We start from the raw sequence: 24,797 nt of genomic DNA, 5'->3' as shown, positions 1-24,797 counted from the left end.
TAGGCTTTACCAGCCTGTTAATTAGGGGGCCCCCTTAAAAGTCTTAACCCACCCAATGGTGGCAAACATGAAGCGAAATGGCGTCTATATAAGCTCGACAACTAGCTCAGAGATCACATTCCCAATTCGACTATCGAACAGAACGTTTGAAAGTTCTTGACGCTTCGAAGTTCTTGACGTTTGAAAATTCTCGACGTTCGAAAGTTCTTCGTGTTTGGAAGCGCTTCGCGATTGAAAGCGTCCTTATACATCTTCACCACACTTGGAGCAGTAAGTATTTTATTTCCTTCAAATCGTTTCTTCCACTGATTTTTCAAACAATTTGTTTGAAATTATTTATTTTATTTCTTTATTTATTATTTATTTATTTTTTATTTATCTATCTTAATTTTATTTTTCCAGATTCTTCTTCGCATTTGGAAGTACTTCGAGCTCGAAAGTTCTTCACGTTTGGAAGCGCTTCGCGATTGCAAGCGTCCTTATACATCTTCACCACACTTGGAGCAGTAAGTATTTTATTTCCTTCAAATCGTTTCTTCCACTGATTTTTCAAACAATTTGTTTGAAATTATTCATTTTATTTCTTTATTTATTATTTATTTATTTTTTATTTACCTATCTTAATTTTATTTTTCCAGATTCTTCTTCGCATTTGGAAGTACTTCGAGTTCGAAAGTTCTTCACGTTTGGAAGCGCTTCGCGATTGAAAGCGTCCTTATACATCTTCACCACACTTGGAGCAGTAAGTATTTTATTTCCTTCAAATCGTTTCTTCCACTGATTTTTCAAACAATTTGTTTGAAATTATTCATTTTATTTCTTTATTTATTATTTATTTATTTTTTATTTACCTATCTTAATTTTATTTTTCCAGATTCTTCTTCGCATTTGCAAGTACTTCGAGTTCGAAAGTTCTTCACGTTTGGAAGCGCTTCGCGATTGAAAGCGTCCTTATACATCTTCACCACACTTGGAGCAGTAAGTATTTTATTTCCTTCAAATCGTTTCTTCCACTGATTTTTCAAACAATTTGTTTGAAATTATTTATTTTATTTCTTTATTTATTATTTATTTATTTTTTATTTACCTATCTTAATTTTATTTTTCCAGATCGTGCCTGATAACAAAACGATGGGAGAGTGCCCGCTTGGTTACAATAGCTTGCACATCAGAACACAATCTCGAGACAGTTTACCACCGAATTACGTTATGGTGAGCTTTATTTGCCCATGTGGTGAATTCATCTCGGAATTTGGCCTGCATCGCTATCTTTTATACCATCTGACGGGAAGGACGGGACGAAGATCAGGCAGCCCAGCAGCACGTCCATATCTCCAGTTGCTCACCAGGTTGCAAGCAGAAGCAATTCTGGGGCGTCGCAGGAATACGAATGAAGATGAACAAGAAAAAGAAGAAGGAGAAGAAGAAGTAGAATACTCTCCTGATCGCTAAACTAATTAGACTTGGGAACTACTTTATATGGGAACTACTACCCACTTTACTTGGGAACTGTAAATAGATGTTGTGTATAACAGGCTCATCACACATAAGTTGTATCGTACATTATAGTAAATAAATTTTATACTTCTACTTAAAAGATAGATTCTAAATTTTTCTTTATCCCTTCTATCCCTTCAATTCCAATTTATCATATAATAGATTATAACTTCTGTCCAGTTTGTTAAAATTTCTTTAACAACTTCTGCGCTTCCTGTTTAGCATCTCGATCATCTTCGTTCTTTGCAGGATAATCAAGGGCCATTTTTAAATATTTCGTAGCTAGCTCTTTTTGATTTAATTTTAAGTGGCTTTTTCCCAACATTAATAAATTTTGACTATAGAAATTGGGATCAATTTCCTCTGCAGTTTCAAAATATTTTAGAGCTTCCTCGAATGATGAAGATGGCGGTTCTCCAAATATTACAGATGCAATTTTTCTTTGATACCATGTTAAATCAGCAACTTGATAGCACCAAGTACCAAGCATGTACATAAGTGTTGGTTCTTTTGGATTTAGTTCCATTGCTCTCTGCGACATTAAACATATTCGATACAATTTCTTGACATTGTGTCAGGGAATGAAATATTTATAAGTATATATATATATGTATATATATATATATGTAATATCGTGATGTAATATGTTCACAAAGAGTGGACAATAGAGATGTTAATCAGGCAGAAAAGACGATTGTGGCTTAACTTGAACTATTCATACCAAACGTACAGAAAACAGCGCAATCCACACTCTCTCGGCAACGCCACTCGCAACCTCCGTCTCCGCTCAACTCGCACTCGGCTCCTCGACTCGCACTCTGTTCCTCGACTCGCACACTGTTTCTCGACTAACTGTTGTCGCATTCTGTTGCCCTTTTCCTAGGCCCACCGCACACGTGTTCTGCAGACGCTCGTGGCCAGGGTCACGTAGGTCTTTTCCACGAAACTATGCACTTGAAAAGACCGATGACACATTGATGGGCCCGACGGCGCCTCGGCTCTCGCGACATTGTTCATAGTTCGCCCGATATTTCCCAGGCCTTTCGTCCACGATACTACATTCGGCCATCCTGCAATAACATCTGCCCTCAGATGTTGCCTTTTATCTCGCTGTCATCAGATGCGTCACTTTCGGCATTTAGGACCCAAGGTTTCATAAAATCGAGGTGTGCACGGGTCCTTCCTCAGGTACTGCTTCGCACGCTTTCTTCTTTTCTTGTAATTTCGCAGGTTCCCTTCTAGCTTACCTATGTTTCGTTCGGTTAGGCTACAGTCAAGGCAGTTGGATACCACGTGTTCGACCCTTTCGCGTAACCCCTTGAACCAGAAGTCCTTCTTGACCATAGCTTCTGTTTTGGTAACCTCGAAATGCCCACGCTCGTGCGCTTGCCTGACTACCTGAGCCCGCATCGCCTTCGATACTACTATTAGCACATCGTCCTCACACTCCTTATACAAAATATTGTTTCTTACTACCTGCCCATCGGCCTGACTGCACGTTGCGGCGTCCAAAATCCTACGGACTTCAATGTCCTTGTTCTGTGCCCTTCTCAACCGTGCAATCAGCCCGTCTTCACTCTCCGTTACATACATAGTGCTCGGCAGGGGGTTCCTACTCGGAGCATCTACACGCTGCATACTTTTCCCCGGCCGATGACACACCTGATACTTAATCTCGCCTAGTAACAAGGCCCATCTAGCCACACGCACACACAAATCTTTCTTTCTAACTACACCTATCGGACTCGCATACTCCAAGTCTGACGATTTGATGACACCCTCGTTTGTCCACGCTTCCATCAAATCATCTTCTTCCTTTCTTTCCGACGGCGCCAGTCTTCGCGGTCTTCGCGCTACCGGCTTGTCGCTTTCCAAAACTACTTTTTCGGTTATTCCGACGTCTCGCTTCTTCTCCGGCCTATACCCCCTAACGATATCGCGAATCGCTTCACGATAATGCGGTTCCCGTACGTGTGTCAGGTCTGTTTCGTCGGTCTGTTCTACCGCGTTTACCCTCAGTACATCCGGCGCGTCCTCGTGACCGTCGGTCTGATCGTCGAGTCGTAAAAATGTCACCTCGCCCCGTTTGACTCGCAACTCTACCTGGTCTAAAAAGTCGGTACCTAAGAGTAGACTGTGTCTTGTCATTACCTTATTCGAGACAACATGCAGGGTGACAGTAAAGTCGTACCCGTCGACCGTCATTACCTTTGTAAACTCGCCCCAGGTACTATTGCCAGCGGAACCAAAACCATCAAACTTAAGTTTGCAGTTTCCCAGAGGTGGTGATCCTAACCTCACATACTCATCCGCTCGTATGAACGTAAGGTTACTACCTGTATCCACTAATGCCACAAACCTACAATCATCTATCGCCACTTCCTTCACATACTTCCCCTTTTCGGATCTTGACACTACGCAAGTCTCTTTCGGTTGTGCCGTACACCTCGCTGCAATATGTCCAAATCCGCTGCACTTGAAACACCTAACACCTTCTCCCCTCTCCGGACACTTAACACTTAGATGACCTCACTACCGCAAATGAAGCATCTTCTTTTCTTCATTGCATCTACAGATTGACTGGGCTTCCCGTTCTTCTGGGTTTTAGCCGGCTTCACAATCGACTTTGCTCTGCGACTCTTCTGCTCTTCGTACATCGCTAACCTCTTCCTCAACTCTTTGATTGACGTAGCGCCGTACAATACAGCCTTATTGTTCTCGTCGTCTATTATTCCATCCACTATGTATTCCACCTTTGCTTCCTCCTCCATGTCCACATGGCTGGCTATCTCGAGCATGCGGTACATGTAAGCCAAACATGCTTCATCACTGTCCTTTTTTGTTTCTTCAAGTTTCTGATGAACTTGCCTACTGTTGACTTTCCTCGAAAATTCTTTCACTAGCCCCCTCTTCAACTCATGCCAAGTCCTGGCATGACACTCGAAGCTCGCAAATATTTTCGCTGATCCCTTCAGCAGCTTCCTTGCGTAGACTGCCTTCTGCCCATCCGACCACATGCACGTATCAGCGACTTCCTCGAACGACTCGAACCATCGTTCGACATTTTCACCTCTGTTGCCACTAAACGACTCTAATGCATCTTCGACGTCTCTAAAACTCAGTGTCGAACCAACACATGCCCTTCGACAACATTCGTCACGGTCCTGATGCACCCTTCGCGTATCTCTCTTGTATTCTCTTGCGTTTTTCTTGTCATCTTCATCCTCACTTTCGTCGTCGCTTTCCTCTTCCGACGATATGTCGTTACCATCCATGGCCGCTCGTAGCCGTGCGCGTAATTCTACTTTTCTTCCCGTCGTTTTTAAACCAAAACTAGCGAGGCGCTCCTTCAACTCCTTCGTATTCATTTTCTCAACATCCTCATCTTCGTTGCAATCACGCTCAGCTCTCTGTACACTTTCTAAATCTCGTTGACCGGTTAGCTCTTCACCGCCCGTCGATCCCTTACGATACGATTGTCCAGCCCTACACGCCCGATTCAGCCTTGCAATCAGCACTGACCTCGCACCCGATATAGGGAGGTTCATTCGCGCGAGCTTATTCCTCAGCTCCTCCAGCGTCGAACCCTCTTCACCCGACAATCGTTCGTCCCCGACGTTGGCCATTTTTCACACAACACAAACTTAAACAGTCAACGATATCGTCTTTTACCGCACCGCGTACCGGTAAATTCACAACTAGCTCGAATAGCTCTGTTAAACCGTTTCGTTTTCTGTCTTGTCCAATCCCGGCTGAGCCCCCAAAAATATGTAATATCGTGATGTAATATGTTCACAAAGAGTGGACAATAGAGATGTTAATCAGACAGAAAAGACGATTGTGGCTTAACATGAACTATTCATACCAAACGTACAGAAAACAGCGCAATCCACACTCTCTCGGCAACGCCACTCGCAACCTCCGTCTCCGCTCAACTCGCACTCGGCTCCTCGACTCGCACTCTGTTCCTCGACTCGCACACTGTTTCTCGACTAACTGTTGTCGCATTCTGTTGCCCTTTTCCTAGGCCCACCGCACACGTGTTCTGCAGACGCTCGTGGCCAGGGTCACGTAGGTCTTTTCCACGAAACTATGCACTTGAAAAGACCGATGACACATTGATGGGCCCGACGGCGCCTCGGCTCTCGCGACATTGTTCATAGTTCGCCCGATATTTCCCAGGCCTTTCGTCCACGATACTACATATATGTCGGGTTAACATTAGGATTTAAGGCGCGTAACGATTCTTCGTTTGAATTAGCCATTGTTTTACAAAACAGAGAATATATTTACACGAATAAACAAGGTTTTACAAATATTATGAATAATGAATTTTGTAAATGATATGATTGATTAACAAATGATAAATTAAATTATTAATTAGATTAAAGAATAATAAGTTTTATCGAACAATAAAAGAAACGAATAATATATCTTACGATTTACTAATTTAACGAATAATGAAAATTAACGATTGATAAATTTACAAATATTGAATTTAATTTACGCTGTAAACAATGATCCGGGGTTCAAACGAATCCACGGTCAACGGGAAAACTTTAAACAATTTTATAACACAAAAAAATACGTTTGCTCAATCACTCGGAAAAAATTACTCGATGTATCACTTTCCAAGGCGATCACACGAATGCCTCTCTGATTAAAATCTTTTTCGTAATACGACTGCATTTGTTTGTTATATTCTCGCTGGAAACATCGAGAAGGTTCCAATCGTTGTTGCTAGGCAATATCTGTCAAAAGTTTGTTATATACTCCTTGGAAACATCGAGAAAGATCCAAACGCCGTTGCTAGGCAGTTTCTGTCTGGAGATTGATTCCTCATACAACGTGTGTCCCATTATATCGACATCTCTAAAGTACAATTCTATGTGATTTCTAGGGAGAACAATACAACCAATCCACACCTTCGTCAGGCAAAACGTTTATCCCGTGACCGTGGCTACGTTCAGCGACCAGTTGTCACCTCGAACCCACTTTCGCTTTTCACAAATGTCAAACAATTACAGATGACAATTACTTAATTACAGTTATGATAAAATCTGGGCTAAAGCATTAAAAGGCCTCCTCAAAATTGCATAGGGAAGGCTCCGGTTTTCATTTCATCTCCGACATATATATATATATATACATATTAATATATTATCATGAAATATACCAGCATATGTTTCTTAATATTATATGACTCTTTTATTTGTGCTTTGACTCCTTCATAAAGAGTCTTAGAATTAAGAAGAATCGATGCCCATTTGTGTGCAGCCCAATTATCCTCTTTTATCTCAAGTGCTTCAAGTATTAAATCATAAGCTTCGAAAATTAATTTCTTTCCATCCACTTCACTCACAATTTTAGACAGTTGATACATTGCTCTACACAAACGCCATATAATTTCAATATCACCGCTATCCTATAAAAATATTCAATTTTATTATCTACATTTATAAGTGATATACATAATGTCATTACTTTATAATTTATTAGAAGGTCATGTATTTCCTGGTATTGTTCTTGCTCGTATAATGCATCGGCTTTTGCTATGAGAACTTCTTTTGTAGTTATGATTGCTTCGTTGTCACCTTTCTTTTTTGTAAGACCCCAAATACCCATAGCAGTGAACGACTATATGGTACATAATTTTGTTGTTAACATGTACTGATTGCTGCTCTAATAATGAAAACTAATTGAATAACTTTGTATAATATATTAAAATTTATAGATCTGTGGCGGCACGGGCCACGGAACTTTTCAACGGCTCCGGATGCAAAGCGCGACGCCGCCAAAGCGCAACACCGACGTGCCCAATGTACCATCGATATCTTCACACTCTCTCCGCCGAATTCTCGGAAGAGCATACACGTGCCAGCACTGGCGGCACATCTAATGAATGCACGCTAGTGGGGAATATCGATGGGCTACGAAGGGAAGAATCTGCGCGATCCGAAACAAAAGCAGAGTCAGTCTGTCTTACGCCATTAAATGTGTAACTCCTCGATACTATTTGCATAGCAAAGCGTCGAATGATCTCTCGGTGTCTATCGTTTTTTGTTAGTTGTTACCAGTTGTCTGTTAAGTGTAATTGTTAATTGTTAATTGTTAACTCTGATTGTTGATTAGTTCTAAATAAACTATTGTTCGTTAAAAACACCAAGAGTAGTTCCTTACGCACCTATCACCATACCACCACAAAAAGAAGGAGAATTACAATGATTACAATGTTTACACCTGTGTTGTACGGGGACGGGATTGAGTTTTATCGGTTTAATAGATTTTCTTTCTTATTTTATTATGGGTGCAGTATCCACCAATATTTTTTTGAATTTTTTCTATGTTTGTCTTTGGTGTCTTTCAGAGGGAGGGCCATGTTGTGTCTCCATCTAGTGTCTGCGGTCTGACCGTCTGGGTTTTCTTCGTAAAGTATAGTTTGGGTCCCTATTTTTCTTTTTATGTGATAAATTATCGGGATGTTATTTTGGTCCTGGAGGTAGTTTTTTTCGTCAAGGTATGGGAAAGCTTCTGGCGGGATGTGGCCTGTTGTCAGAGTGTTTTTGTAATATGCGTCATTTGGAAATAAGCAACTGAAGATTAAACTATTTTCTTTTATCTTTGCCGCTTGCGCGAAGTGGTTTCTTATTAGCTTTAGGATGTGACAGTCTATGCGGTGAACGTTGGCTAGGTCGTATATTATTTTGTTTCTTACGTATTTTTTGAATCCGCTGTGTTCGGATCTGTAAGTACTCAAGCAAGCTCTGATGCATTTTCTTTCGAATATGCGAATTTTTTCCATTTGGGAGGCTGATATGTTGTACCAGATTGGGCAGCCGTAGGTTATGATCGGTCTGATTAGTGCTTAATAGCATAGAATTTTTACTTTGCTGTCGAGATGTTTGGAGTGGAATAGTTTTTTCATTTTCCAGAATGCTTTATTGGCCTTAGTAAGTTGAATTTCGGTGTGCTGCTTGTAGTTTAATTTATAGTCTATGTTTACTCCTAGGTATTTTACGCAATTTTTCTGTGGTATGAGGGCCCCTTTGTCTGTTTTTTCTCTTATCTGAAATTTTTTGCAGTGTTCTCTTTCTATTGGGCCGATTTCACTTGACTTGGGTCTAAACAGTATGGTTTCGCATTTACTTATGTTGATTTTTAGTTTCCATGCGTGGTAATAGTCGTTTATTTTCTCAAAGATTTCTTGGAGTTCCGTTTTTATAGTTTTGGTTTTGCGGCCTGTTACGTATATGATTAGGTCGTCTGCGAAGGCTATGGAGCGTTTATGGGTGGATGTATTGAGATCAAAGAGGTTTAGTAAGTCGCTGTTGTAAATACTGAAAAGTAACGGGGAATTTACTGTACCTTGTTGTAGACCGCTTTTATGGAGAATTCTTTGCTTGATGAGTGTGAACCTTCAGTCATTACGAATGTTCTGTTTGTGATCATGTCCCAGACTATTTTAATCAGGTGTTTAGGGAACTTTTTTTTGATCAGTTTGTATATGAGACCTGAGATCCAGACTGTGTCGAAGGCTTTTTCGAGGTCTATTAAGCAGGCGGCTACTCGTTCTTTTACGTTTAGAGCCCAGCAGATGTCCGACGTGAGTTTGTTTATTGCGTGGATTGTGGAGTGTTTGTGTCGGAAGCCGAATTGATTCTCTGGGATTATGTTATTTTTTGTGCAGAAGGAGGTTAGGGGGTTGTTTATGATTATTTCAAATACTTTGCTTATGTTGGGGAGGAGACTTATGGGTCGTAGGTTTGCGGGCGATGAGCCGTCTTTATCCTTTCTTGTTATAGCTATCAGTTTGGATTTTTTCCATTTTCTGGGGAAGTATGTGTTGTTTAGAGCATTGTTGAAGAGTACTGTGTAGTACCATTTTATTTTGTTCGGTAGGCGCTTGAGTAAGATGTTTGGGATGCCGTCGAAGCCGGAGGATTTTTTGTTGTTTAGTTTGGAGAGGATTGTGTTTAGTTGATTGTAATTTGTGAAGTAGTTTATTTCTGGATCTGGTTGTTTGGGATTGTCTGCGGTGTTTTCGTTTGAGAATGTGCAGACTGTTTTGTTTAGCGTTTTGTCTTGTTCCATTTCATTTTTGAGTTTGTTAGTTTCGGCGATGATAATTCTGTTTAGTTGTTCTCGGCCCATGTGTTCGTTTTGCGTATGTATTTTGGAAAAGTGGGTGCCGATGATGTCTAGTTTTTCTATTGTTTTGGGTATTATGAAGTTACCCTCGGTGTCTTTGATGGTGTTGTGTATCGTTATACCTGCTTCTTGGATGAGGGAGGCATTTTCTGGGGGCAATTTGAGAGGTGGGATGGGGTTTTGTTCTTTTGGTCTAAAGATTTGATTTATTTGTGGGAACATGTTGGCTGAGTCGTTTTTGGAGATGTTTTTTATTTTGTTTGTCCAGTAATGGTTTATAGAATTTGCTGAAGATGGCGTCGAACCTTTCTTCGTGCGTTGATAGAGTGTTTTTTATTTCGTTTAATTGCATTTGTTGTTCTTTTAACGCTTGGAGAATACCTTTTTTAAAGTCTTCAATAACGTTTATAATGTTTAGATGGGGGGAGTCATCGATTGTGATTGAGCTTTGGCTTGAGCGCGGATCTAAGTTTGTTAATTGCGATGTGTTTTCGATTGTTTGATTTAATTTTGTTTGTTGTTTCACTACGTCAGAGAACTTTAGTTCTGGGACGTATTTGCGGCTTATTTGGGCAATTCGTTTTATCTTTGTTTCTTTGTCTTGTGGCGGCACTTGGCAGTAAACTTCCCAACAGTCTATATCGCGTGACGCACGACACAAAGACCCTATACCTGCGGACAAGATGATTGCCAGATGTCGATACATTCGTACCGAATATTTCCAGCTAGCCTAAGGACCGCTATAAATCTTAGGATTTATTTTAGCTAAGGTCCTCCAAAGAGACAAACAGTCTTTGTTTATCAGTCTGGAAGTCGACCACCTACCACGGGGACACACAAGAAATCTGCTATCTCTCACGTACGATGCTGCCCGCTAGCAACACCCTCTCAAGGGCAGCTAGCATCCTTTTCCAACGACCAACACGAATTAGCCAATAAACATTAATGTACATTTCCCTCACTTTCCGAACCAAAGCTTTCCTCAACGAATCCGATGCCTTCGCATCCTGAGACACATCCCAACGCAGTCTTCCTCCGCAGCAGCATCGCGACAAAAAGTCAGTCTATTACAGCGAGTCAACACACAACGATCGTTACACTTACGCGGTTCATTGTCCGCACTCGCAGCGCATCTCGAATCGTAGCTATCCAAGCTCTATCTCATAACCGCGCATTCGCGAACCGAATATAATCGCGAATCCTGCGTCAAGTGTACTCATTGACATTAGAGTGAATAAACATTTATCGTTCAATAAATCTGAGTTTTCCTTCCGACCCTATCACGACATACCACCTCAGTCTTTTTTGTGTTTATCGGCTAGCTTTTTACGAAGCTCTACGAGTTTGGGGCAACCTTTGTATGACGCGGGGTGTCCGTAGTTTTTGCAATTGACGCAGAATATTTTGTCTTTGGTTACTGCGTTTTCCCTTTTTATTTTGCAGTCGCCTGGACCATGGGGCTCACTGAATTTAACACAGCGGTAGTTTAAGTTGCAGTTTTGTGCTGTGTGACCTAATCGCTGGCATTTGTGGCATTGAGTTATGTCATCCTTTTTTTTTTTGACTATTTTTTCCCATTTTATTCTGAAGTAGTTAAAATGGTTTATTTTTAACAGGTTACTTATATTGCTGTCAGGGGATAATTGTATTATGTAAATTGGGAGCAATATATTGTTCTCCCTTGATCTTTTTGTCGTGAATCGTGTGACTTTTGAGAATTTTACGTCGTCTCGAATTTTACGAGTCTATCCCGGTGAGGGCTTGGGATAGGTAATGGTTCGTCATTGAAGTCATCCATCGTCTTACCGTACGTAAGGGACTTTTATTGTCACAATTAAGAATGTTACAAAGTAGCCGCGAACTCACGGCGGACACACGCACGCGACACTAGTGACGATGGTCTCAGGCTCGATAACGAATCCATGGTCAACGGGAGGATAGATATCCTTGCTCTAACTCAAACGTGTACCCCTCCCTGATCGTAAGACGCTACTCTCTTCGTCGATCAAATCTCAAGCAAGACTGAATCTTCGTCCCAACGACGCCACCGAGACAAACTCTGGTGGGGTGTCTAAGTACACAAGATCCTTGGATCGACGTCGCTGTCGGTTGGTCGATTTGGGACAAAAGCTGCTTGTCCGTTTGCAAAAATCTTAATCGCCGAAAAAACTCTGGTTTTATAGCGGGCCCTCGGGCTAACTGGACTTGTGCCGTGTACGTGCCTCAACTTCAGGAATTCATTGTCCGAAGGAACCGTTGGCATGTTTTACTGTCAGGTACCTCTATGTGTAATTCCTTTAATGAGAGTCATAACACCGCTCCGCACCTTTGTTAGACGGAGTGCCCGTCCCGTTAACCGCGGCTACGTTGGGCGGCGGGCTGTCGCCCTGAGCCAAAGCTCACCATCACTAATCCCGTATAATTACTAACGGTTTGGATAACTGCGATTGTTTCATTACGGCTATAGTAGGCTCTAGATTACAATGTTAGGGGGTTATCCTGAAGTTCTAGAGGGGCTCCGACGTCCTTTCGTCTCCGACGTATATATAGAAAATTAACAAAATTCTTTAATTTATTTATCAATCTCACGCTAAAAATTTTATTCTCGATGTATTTATGTTGTCTTATTATTTTTTTTTGCAAATCACTAATAAGAGGAAGCAATTTAATGAATAACTCAGAAGAATAAGTAAAATCATCGCTCTTGTAATGATAATTCATTTATCATAATAAATGTGTGTATAAAACGTTTACAGATTTAATTTTTAATTTTTTTTTTTGCATTGCTTCTTTTTTCTCAATGGGGATTGCCTTGAAATCCTCCCATGACATAAAGAACACCGTTACAACTATTCTTACTGGCAGCGTATTTTATTCCAAATCTAGTTTATATCTATTCAATGGGTAAATAGCCATGATTTTCTTTTTTTTTCCCGTATTCGTTGTCACTTTAAAATATAATCGCTCATTATGATTGGCGTTAAGATTTCTTCCCAGATAATTGTCGAAGGTGACATTATTTTGAATAAATCTATGCAACAGCATCTGAATTTCAAGTAATATTAATCGTAGGTCTAAAAAAAAAAATTGAAATTTCATTAAACATCGTGCTAGCCTAACCCGACGTCTAACATATACATACATAGAAAGTGTTCAACTACACATGTAAAAAAATTTAAGAGATGATTCTTGAAGCTAAAATAAGATGAAAATCCAGAATAAAAAAATTGCGTTTTCGGCTTCGTTTTCTATTGGCAATTAAAAATTAGCCGAAATATCACCCTGTGCGCGAGCAAACCTCCTTACATGAATGAAAGTAGGTCAGCCTAAGCTGCAGGGTGTACAGGGTTTCTCAAATCGGACGATACATGAGCTTCCCCCGTACGAGTCATAGAGAAGAAGATAATGGACATTCGAAGACATAAACCATCTTGTATGACGCTTTGTAAGAGAAATCGTAGATTAAACATTATACATACCTATATAACGTTAAAATCCATAACAGGATGTCGAAAACCCCTTCATGGAACTTTCGAGTAAAGAAGATTAATGTTCCCTTCAATCTTTTGTCTCCATACATAATTAAATAATAGCATGTTGAGGAAAATATTAGATTGGTATGATCACTAGTTCCTACATGCAAAGTTGGTACGACTTCGCTTTTTTGTTTTGGCGTCCGCCACGTGTTAATTATCAGAGAGTATCCGGTGTGTTCATATGACTGTACATGATGGTGAAATATAGAAAGCTAAAATTGAATCTGTGTGAATCAATTAAATATCGAACTCTAAAACCTATTTAATAATCACACACATATCTTGACGCATTAGTTGGGCATGCAAATAGGACGTGTATCGCGACAGGAGGAATGTGTTTTGCATAAAATAAAACATTTTCTTGGAAACGATGCTTCTGCATTATTATTTTTAAAAAGCTCGTCTATCTTTGGGACAAAATGTGTACGTGCTATTATATATAAAGTAAAGAAATCGTTCAGTTTGGTAATAAGTGGCACTTTATTTAGCAGGCTACGCCAATGTTGTCGAGTCATCGTTTTACGTTACTTGGGTTCGATATAGTCGCCGTCGATTTCTATCACCGTAATCGATCAATAGCGACGCCGCCACGTAAAATTAAGGTTTAGGTTTTAAAGGCGTATGCCACGTAAAATTAAGGTTTAGGTTTTAAAGGTTACAAGAAGGTTGAGCCGTAACTCCGCTTTGTTTCTTTATTAAATAACACAAGTACAGTTTACGCGACTGATCAGAGAGATGTTGACTGATGAGAGTTAGTAGTTTCAGTGTCGAGGTGTTCTCGTATTATTACGGAGGAAAGCTCGGTGTCTCTTTGCACTAACAACGCGGATTCGTTGTTTATACTTTTCGTTAGGAAAAGTGAGGGTAACGATCCGCGATGCCAATTGGTTATAGCGCACGTTAATAAATGAAGATAGGAGGAGGAAGCCTCCTACCAACGTGGCTTTTCGTTAGCCAAATATTCGGTTTTCCCATTAGGTAACTACCTGCTTCCTCCGTAATTTGTAGGAACGTATTAAACCTAAGGACTGTTCAAGGACCATAAATAAACTACAGGAATAAACTAAAAGTTTAAGTTTATAGTGGATCCTTGAGATTATTGAGGGTACGCGGTGATGGCCCGCACACATCTGGCCTCTAATGTCACAGTGGCCTGGTTTCTGATGTGAATTGACGTTACACGTGCGATGGTAGGAGAGATGGGATAGGATGAAAACGAAATTGTACTTTGCCTCTAGTCTCTCCAATAAGATGAGAGAGTAAACATAAGCAACACGTGATTTCTGCGACTGCGCAGTTGTTAGCTGCCGATTAGTGACACTCGATTGTCTCTCTCGTCTCTTTGAACAGACTATAGAACTGCATATAAATTACATATACGTATATGTGTGGAACTTTCATGCCATGTGACATAACCACGAGAATAAAGTGGCAGTGGTGGTATAGATAATCGAATGGTCGCGACCACGATTACGGTCGTATATACAATAAGAAGCTGAGATTTTACTTGGAAGAAACGCGAGCTAAGTGTTGAGCTGCAGTTCTGCCCAAGCAGCCCAGTTAAATAGGCGTACAAAACAGTGCTTCTGACAAAGTGCGGCAAGTGGGGAAAAGAAAGTTACAAACGTCAACACCCATAGCCAAGTGTTGGAAAACCGTGTCTTCTATTAAGAAGGCTATTATCAAATCTATAATCTAGGCTCATATTCCACCAATAAAAATATCAAGTAAAGGCGAAATATACTGCATAAAGAAAACAACAAATATTTTAAAACCAAGCCAATCAATAAACAAAGAACAAGAATGCTCAGCTACAAACGAAATTGAAAGGGAACCCATTCAAAACAATGAAGAGAATAAAAGCAGTAACGAACCACCAGGATGAAAGCTGAAAGGTGGCAAGTCACAACAAAAAAACGGAAAATAAAAGCAAACACAAACGGTACGAAAACTATAGAAGCAGAAAAACAACAATTTTTTTCTTATTTAGTTATTTACATTCACAATTTGTCCGATTTGGACATTTGGTAGAATTTTTTGGCTGTTTGATTATCATGTGGGTGGCTACCCCAGCGGAGTACCATCTTCGTGCTTGTTAGGTTATATCCTGAATGAGATCTATTTCTATGCTTGATGTGTTGATCGTTTCCGCTGCCAGCCGGTTTAGATGCGTTGCTATTCTTTCTCGGTACCTTCTTGCGCGTCTGCTAATTGAAAAGAAAAAAGAAAACAACAATCAACACTGCTGGTAGCCGAAGCTGCGCGCAAGTAGTCAAGTAGACACTACAGAAATCAAAGAACTGCTTAAGGAATCTATCAAAAACACTGAAATGCTAATAAAAATGATAAGCGAACAAAACGCAGTTCTCAAACAGCAAACGCAACAAATCACTGTCATGTTACAACTTACAAACATGCTAAGCAAAAAATAAAAACGGCTAAGCTAAAAAAAAAAAAAAAAAATAGCAGCCTAGAACTCAGACGGCCTACAACAACGGGTCCTAGAAACTAAAACATTCCTGTATAACAACAATATAGACATATTATTCGTTTCAGGAAAGCAGTTCGCCCCAACCAGCCATATGAAAATACCATACTACACCATGATACCAAATACCCCTCAAAATCACAAGGAGGGACCGCAGTGATGATAAGAAACGATATTAAACATCACTTACACAGCCATGTAAGAAAGGAATATACCCAAGCAACCACCGTTACACTACAAACTAGCAGCAACCACTTCCAGTTGTCAGCAGTATATGTGCCACCGCGACACAAAATGACAACACCAATGTGGAAAGAGTACTTTCAACACTTAGGTGACAAGTATATCGCAGCGGGAGACTATAATTCGAAGCACACACTATGGGAATCAAGTATCACTACATCTCGAGAACCTTGGAAAACTACATTAGAAACAATAACCTCAATATATTATCCACGGGAAGGCCGACATACTGGGCGACAGATCTGAGCAAAATTCCTGACCTACTCGATTTTGCAGTTACAAAACCACCAAATGGCAAACTTTTGAAGAAACAATCGAGAGCAAAACCAACTGCAACATCCCATTGAAAACACCTGAACACATCGGACAGGCAGTAACAGCATCGACAGAAACTATTCAAAAAGCAGCATGGACAACCACTATATCTGAACCAACCAACAGACAAACAAAAATAATTCCATTAGACATCCTCGAAAAAATTAGAGAAAAGAGAAAAGCGAAAGCAAAATGGCAAAAACATAGAAGAAAAGGAAACAAAAACACCTAAACAAACTTGCAAAGGAAATAAAAAACAAAATAAAAGAGCACAACACTAATGAATTCACAAAATTTATAGAGTGACTCTCTGCACACGAGAACTCCAACTACTCCCTATGGAAAGCCACGAAAAAAATAAAGAAGCCAATAAAACTAGTCCCAGCAATCAGAAAAGCAGAGAACGCATAGGCAAGAAACAACGAAAAGCAAGCTGAAGAATTTTCCAACCACCTATGCAACACATTTACACCACATAATATCAATAACAGCAACCACAATAGTCATACGGACGAGGTTGCGCTAACCACTAATACATCAACTGACAAACACTATACCATAGCTAAAACAACAGCACAAGAAATTAGAAACATAATCGAGAAAACAAAAAATAATAAAGCACCAGGAATCGACCTAATCAATGGCAAAATCTTGAGAAATCTTTCGCCAAAAGCGATAAGGCTAATGACAATGATATTCAATGCAATACTAAGAATCCAATACTTTCCTAAACTATGGAAACTGGCACAGATCATAATGTTTTGCCTAAACCAGGCAAAGGCCCACATCAAACTACATCTTACAGACCAATATCACTACTTCCTGTGTTTTCCAAAATACTAGAGAAAATAATATACGACCGCATAAAACCAATAATAGGTAATGATTTTAATCAGAAAAAGCTCATTGTAACATTGTAACATTGACAAAACTTTTACTCGACAAATATTAAAAATAATATTAACATTGTCTTACCTTACACTACTCACCTGTCGAGTTTCGCGTTATGTTAAAGAGAGCACTAAGACCAGGGCCTCTTGAGGGAAACTCCTCCATCAGTGAGCGATGATTTTCATGTAATTAGGAGGACCATCGTGACCGGCAAGTATCATAGCATTACTGTAAATGTAATCCATCTACTTTACTCATTGTTACGTCGCGTGATTGGAACCATGCGACGTCCCTCGGTATTGGGTCGCTAAGGGTCCGCTGACCGTTATGTACACCCTCAACAAACCTAAGGCCCCGCTATACCTGAGTCTTATTAGCTTGCAGAAACCATTAATCCTGCAAATATTTTCGGTTTATAGAAAGTATATAGTTTATAGAAAGTTTTATACAGCTGGTAGTTATATAATGGGAAAAATCGGTCATTTTCCTAATAAAAATGTCTGAATTTTTTCATAACGAAAAGTGTGAACAACGAATCAGCTTCCTTCGTTCAATACTTACACACATACCGAGCTTTCCTCCGTAAGTATATAAGAGCGGACAGTTCGAATTCTAAAACAGTACGAAAACAATTCACTTCCAGATTAGTACATATCCAGTTCTCAGTACGAGACATCCAGTACAGTATATTACCAGTACGAGTTCGGTTGAACCCGAATACGCTTACATATCAAGACTCCTTCGAAGACCACATAACTACCCGTACTCAATCTCGGTCTTCAGATCAGACTGCATATCTACTCGGATTCTCTAATGTCAGAGCAATCCATTTCCTCGTCACCTATATCTTAAGCAGTGTTCTATATCTAGCAGTATCTAGCTTGTGTTATTGTACAAAGTTGTTGGACATATATATATATATATATATATATATATATATATATATATATGTTAATCGCAGCGTTATACCACAACAACCATGCCTATTATCTTAACGGAAATCAGGGGATCGATCGACTCGCGGGGTCGATTCTTAGAATCGTGAATTTACGACTCCTATTGACGCGCTTCCTCACGATCGCGTCTCCCCACGATCGGTCGAAAATACGCTCGTTTTAATAATATTCACGTGGATTTAGAGAACGAAAGAAAGAATGTGAAATAAAATGGTAAAGATTTGCCAATAATTGAAACAAAAGTTATGTAAAAATAAGTATATTTCTCATACATATTAATTTTTATTCAATGATAAAATCCAATTTAAAATTAATAAAGTGCTGATATAGTAGAATATATACATACAGCCAAATAATCTCAAAAATAATAATCAATAATAATAATAGCCAAATAATTAAAAAAATCTCAACATTAGTTGTGGTTGGAATTTAAGTGAAATTTTACTATGAAATTGTGAAGAATACAATTGCAATATGAATATGCAACTCTACCATAGCTGGATTTAATATATTCTAGGTTAAACTTGAAAAGATATAGTGATAACTTTTAAAATTGTTGAACATGATACCTCATTAAAATAACTATGAGATAAAAATCTATCCTTATACAGAAATCAATGAAACTAGCTGATAAATACTCTAACTATGTAATACAACCGCGATCGCAACCAATCAGCTCATAACGTTATTTATAATACAACTCATAACTCTATCATGTACGATGCTACAATTAGTAATTGTATGCAACATAATACCAAGTATCTACTAAAAGTGCCTATTAAGTGCATTAATTTTCACTGTATGGAAGTTGCTGTGAGTGAAGATTCTGCCTGTCCACGGTCTGATCCACTTCCTTTTTACGCAAAAATATGCTAGTTCCGAATTAAAAATTTCAAGCAAATTCTTTTCTTCATGTACGTTTACAAAATGTTCATTCTTGTGATTATTGCCCGAAAAAAAAATCGGACGGAAAAAAGCCGACATGAAGAGCTAAACCAACGCTAATGGCTGAAAGTAAAAGATGAATTAAATCTTAAACTAAATTATGCTTATTTATGATACGGTATTTCGAATGAACATCAATATTTCATAAAAATGTGAAATATTTGATGCCATTTACCTGCGTTACTTTATGTATTCAAACACCAGCCTCAATCTTTGACTGATTACGTGCCTTAGAATCGCATGGTCGGTCACGTGAGGTTTATCAGACCCCATATGATAAACATGGTATGTGGCACAAACTGTAATCTACATTATTATTATTAATATTTATTTTTATTAAGAACGTCCATTATGACTAGTATGTTATGTTTTTTAAATTAAGAATATAACGTAATGTATATTAGTTTTATTGTTATATTCCAAAAGAAAGGTTAATCTAAAGCTCTCACGAGTCCTAACTGCCATATGTAAATATAATAAAGGAAAGGGAAAAGATGGTATTTTATGAAATGATTCCTTCAAAGTTTTGCATCGTGAAATACCTCTTTCTAGGTATCTCGAAATACTTCGAGTATCTCTTCCCATTTTTTCCCAGTTTCGCAGTAATTTTTGAAACAAACTTGAATTCAAATCAATTTAAACAAAATTAAAAATTCTCTTATAAATTCTACCTATCAGAGATCTGGAGAGGTCTCTGATTTTGTAGATCCTCTTTTTCTTTTTCTTCGCCAGAAGGTGCTTTACGCATACAACAGCCTGTGCTTTTGGTTTATATGGGACTCGCCTAGTGGCAATATCATAAAAATCCTTCTTCATATCCTAGCCCTATTATGATGCAGGAAGAACTAACCTCGATTGCCATGTTATTTATCTGCACCGCTGTATCTACAAACATCTGTGTCAGCCATTTTTCTAGCTTTCCCACCGACCAATTAGCGAACGTTTACCACAGGCCAATCAGCGCAGGCCACTAAATTGGCTGCTTTGCAGCGCAAAGCAGCGCCATCGGCACCACGCAGTGCGCATGCTCTGATCAGCCTCAACAATATGGTCGCCGTGTCATGTCAACGTCGCTCTCGTTAATCTTAGTTGATCCAAGTGATATACATAAACAAATAATTCGATAATCGCTAAATAAAACATGTTATTTCAGCATCTTACTAAATGGATTCGTTCTTTGCTATATCCCCCGTTTCTTCAGTGCCAGGAAAACACTTGCGGCGGGTAGTTGCACAACGTTGCCATTTGTAGGCGTGGGCATATTTCGATATGGTAAACAGTCGTGTTATGAGATTTAAGACTAAAGTTACCGCGTTTCCTACAGACAACGTTATTGCACAACCATGTAGCCTAACAACTTTTTTGTGATTCTAGTCTCTCGATATAGCAAAGATAATAACAATAAGACAATATTTGTCTTTGAAAACATTGGATCGCCGAAGAAGTTCACTCGAATTTACATTTCGATTCGATATACATTTGATGAATTATATGGGTGCCACTCTGTTCCAAAACCTCTCCCCATCTTTCACGCAACTTGAATATGTCATCTTTGCAGAATCTCTCAGGTCATTCCTCAAAAAACTTTTCGTAATAATACATAATATTAATACATAATATTACAGAGGCGGAACGATGTGGAAAGTTAAAAAACGAGATCGTTCGAGAGTTGGCTGATACAGCCCGCATGCGGTCACGCAGGCTGCTAACCTCCGAAGAGATAGGCGACCGAAAGTCGTCCTAATTCCCTCAGCATCTGAGGAGACTAGCCGGCCCCTCCATGCCGGATGATTTCCTCCTCACGTTCTGGAGGGAGTGACACCCGGAATACCTCGACAACGCCCTGGCCACGGTGGATAAAACCGACGTAGAGAAATTGACGCGGGCAGCTGACCGGATCTACGAGACATTCGTTGAGAAGACAGAAGGTCGCCGTTATCGAGACCGGCGAGATTGCTCCCCAGAATCGTCGGACGACAGGCTCTCCAGAATATAGACACAAATCGAGGCACTGCGCCTCGACCGGCGCCGCCATCAACGTCCAAACACGAGACGGCACAGACCGCGCCCGAGAGAAGACTCACAGAACTCCGGTCTTTGCCATTATCATACGACGTTCCGAGCACACGCTAAGAAATGCCGTTTACCATACAACTGGAATCAGGGAAACGAGACTGGCTATCCGTAAACGCGGCAAGCGACGACGGCCTAGCATGCCGCCGCATATTTGTGAGGGACAGGAGCTCAAAAATCTTCTTCCTAGTGGACACCGGCGCCGACGTATGTGTATTTCCTCGCAACAAAATACACGGGTCCGTGAATAAAGATACGTACGAATGCTCGCGGCTAACGGGTCAGGCGTCGCGACCTACGGCACCACCTTAGTGTCCCTCGAATTGGCATTGCGTCGAGCGATGAAATAGCGTTTCATACTAGTGGACGTTGATACACCCATCATCGGTGTGGACTCAATCATTACGAATTGTGGGTGGACGCGAGGAATAAACGCCTCACAGATTCTAACTCGAACCGGTCGACGGAAGAATACACGGCCTAGACTCAGACGGAGTCGATTAGGACAATCATCGGAGAGTCGACGTAACACCGACTCCTTGTCGAATTTCCGAATCTAACCCGCCCACCGGCTTTCGGACAAGAGAAAACTCAGCACGGTGTGGTACATCACATCGAAACCACACCAGGCCGGCCTGTCTACAACAAACTCCGTCGACTCGCACCTGTCCGACTTAAACAGGTTTAAGGCATAGTTAGAAGTTGTGATCGAACAATGTGTGATGCAGCCATCGAGAAGCCCATGAGCAGCGCCCTTGCACGTCGTTCCAAAAAGGACGGAGGGATTCGACCGTGTGGCGACTACCAGGCATTGAACGCCCGCACCATTCCGGTCAGATACACACCGTCGCGCATGTAGGATTTCGCACAGAACTTGCATGGTAAGCGCATTTTTCTAAAATCGACCTCGTTCGCGCTTACCATCAAATTCAGATTGCGCCGCAAGACGTAAAGAAAATAGCAATAAAAACAGCGTTCGGTCTGTTGGAAGCGACCAACATGATGTTTGGGCAACGGAACGCCGCGCAAACGTGTCAGAGATTCGTAGACAAAATTGTACGCATATAGACGATTTCCTCGTAGCTTCCGAGAATGACGAGCAGCACCGCGAACATTTGCAGGTTCTGTTTAAATGCCTCAACGTCATTATTAATATCGCGAAGTGCGAATTCGGCGTCCGCGAAATTCAATTCCTTGGTTATAGTGTATAGTGTAGTATAGGGTATAGTGTAATCATTGAGGGGATAAAACCTCTGGCTGAACGCGTTGAAGCGATAATGAAAGTACCGCGTCCTACTACTATTAAAGAACTTCGAAGATACCTCGGTATGATTAACTTTTACAGACGTATCATACTGAGAGCCTCGCACATCCTTCGACTACTTAACGACGTAGTGGAAAGCACAACGAAACGCAACGCGTCTATTGAGTGGTCCGAGCATGCCGAAAAAAGCTTCCGCGATTCGAAACGCGCCTTAGTCGACGCGACAATGTTAGCGCACCCGATTCCCGGCACGCCCGTTAGCCTCGCGGTTGACGCACCCGACTACGCTATTGCTGGCGATGTACTACGCGGTTAAACGCTTCCGACACGTCGTCGAAGGTAGAGAATTCGAGATATATACAGATCACAAACCCCTAATTTACGCGTTCAACCAGAACCTCGACAAGTGTTCGTCAAGACAGTTTACGACAGATATCCGACATATAAAAGGGATAAAGAACAGCGTAGCCGATACTCTATCTCGCATCGAAGCGATCGGGAAATCAGTAAATCATCATACGCTAGCCGCAGCGCAAGAGAAGGATAGCGAGATGCGTGAAATTATCAACGCTGGTTCGAGCGCGCTGCATTTGAACAAGGTACAATTTCCCGATCAAGGCGTCGAGTTATATTGTGATATTACAACGTGCGTGCTACGCAAAAATTAGTGACGACGCGCTTCGTCTGGCCGTCCGTAAATAAAGATTGCCGAACGTGGACGCAAAAAATAGCTCCAATTGCTTCTTATTAAAGATTAAATGCTTCGGAATACTCAAATAATGGAATAGATTTTTTTATGACGATTGCAACAGCAAACTATCATTTTTTAACCTAGGGCTACTTTTTAATGTAATGTGGCGGCACGGGCGTGCCCAACGTACCATCGATATCTTCACACTCTTTCCGCCGAATTTTCGGAAGAGCATACACGTGCCAGCACTGGCGGCACATCTAATGAATGCACGCTAGTGGGGGATATCGATGGGCTACGATGGGAAGAATCTGCGCGATCCGAAACAAAAGCAGAGTCAGTCTGTCTTACGCCATTAAATGTGTAACTCCTCGGTACTATTTGCATAGCAACGCGTCGAATGATCTCTCGGTCTCTATCGTTATTTGTTAGTTGTTACCTGTTGTCTGTTAAGTGTAATTGTTAGTTGTTAATTGTTAACTCTGATTGTTGATTAGTTCTAAATAAACTATTGTTCGTTAAAAACACCAAGAGTAGTTCCTTACGCACCTATCACCATACCACCTCAGTAATAATATAATGCATATAAAATAACTAAATTGGTCATAACTAATAAACTACTGAGTGACAACTTACGACTCGTGACTAATTCCCAATTAACTCGCAACTAACTGACTTTCTCTATCATCCATTTATCATCAGTTTTTATATTCCCGCCACACATACGTGTTCCGTAGCCACCAACGATGTTCACGATACGTCGTTTCCAAATAATTACTTTTCTTACAGGCCGCGGACACATCGATGGGCCATGTGGTCCATTGGTATGTCACGTCTCCTCTGGCCTGTTTACATTTCCACTTCCTATGTACATTGTAATTCGTACTCCTAGAGAGTTTTGTTCTTATGACTATATCACAATACTACAGCATATAAATATAATAGCAAGCAGCTCGCAAAAAGCATATTTCGGGGCGGAGACAGGACATACATGTCCCCGATTCATCGGCGAGATGATACAACTGCTTCGAGGCACTGCAATGGTTTGGATCTTTACCGCCGACGATCGTACAGGGAATCTGTCACCTTACAACAGCTTCCGCGAGTACCTTCCGTGTCAATTTTTTATTGTAACTGTCCCATTCACTTTGCCAGTCTTCATAGGCTTTCTTACCAATTACATCTAGTTCTTCTTTTAAAGTGTTACTACTGTGACTCGCATCGCCTTCGACAACCGTGCTTTTAGAGATCCTAGTTTTCTCGTAGGATTCTCTCCGCATCCTAACTTTGATTTAAATTGGTAAGTTACCCGTCAACACGCAAAGCGCATGAGAAACAGTGCGATATACCGTAGTCGTGATACACAGGGCTGTTCTTCGTGCCCTTTTCAAAGTCCTCCTATTCTTCGTTCAAAATCTTTTAAGGGGCCATGGGTCACTACATACAGTCAGTCTGAGAGTAACTAGCGAATTGTCAACAATCCATAACACTCACTTATATTTTAAATACATTTGGTTCTGTAATTTTGTTTAATAAATATCACAATATTATTTCAACATAAACATTGTGTCTTCCACAGATTATTAATCTTAACTTCAAGATTAAATTCTAGCAGTGTCTATTGTGACTTCTAAATATTATATATACTTTCAACCGAGTTGGCAACCGAGTCACCCAGACTGACCCCAATAACTCGCGGCACACTCATACCAGTTATGAACAATATCTCTGTCTTGCCTCTGGACAACGC

At 40.4% G+C, this 24,797-nt stretch overlaps 1 protein-coding gene across 1 annotated transcript; it reads right to left on the bottom strand.

Moving 5' to 3' along the window:
* Window positions 1-1,597: 1,597 nt before the first annotated feature.
* LOC117212777 (regulator of microtubule dynamics protein 1-like) lies at window positions 1,598-7,199 on the bottom strand. Its single transcript, XM_033457802.1, has 3 exons — window positions 6,982-7,199; window positions 6,674-6,922; window positions 1,598-2,029 (listed from the first exon to the last, which is right to left on the bottom strand). Exons 1-3 carry the CDS (start codon window positions 7,120-7,122, stop codon window positions 1,682-1,684), a joined length of 738 nt encoding a protein of 245 aa, XP_033313693.1. The 5' UTR covers window positions 7,123-7,199; the 3' UTR covers window positions 1,598-1,681.
* Window positions 7,200-24,797: the final 17,598 nt, after the last annotated feature.

This window comes from Bombus bifarius, unplaced genomic scaffold (genome assembly GCF_011952205.1).
Source record: "Bombus bifarius isolate JDL3187 unplaced genomic scaffold, Bbif_JDL3187 scf7180000008376, whole genome shotgun sequence".
Classification (NCBI taxonomy): domain Eukaryota; kingdom Metazoa; phylum Arthropoda; class Insecta; order Hymenoptera; family Apidae; genus Bombus; species Bombus bifarius.
This window is presented reverse-complemented; position numbering and strand designations above follow the sequence as displayed.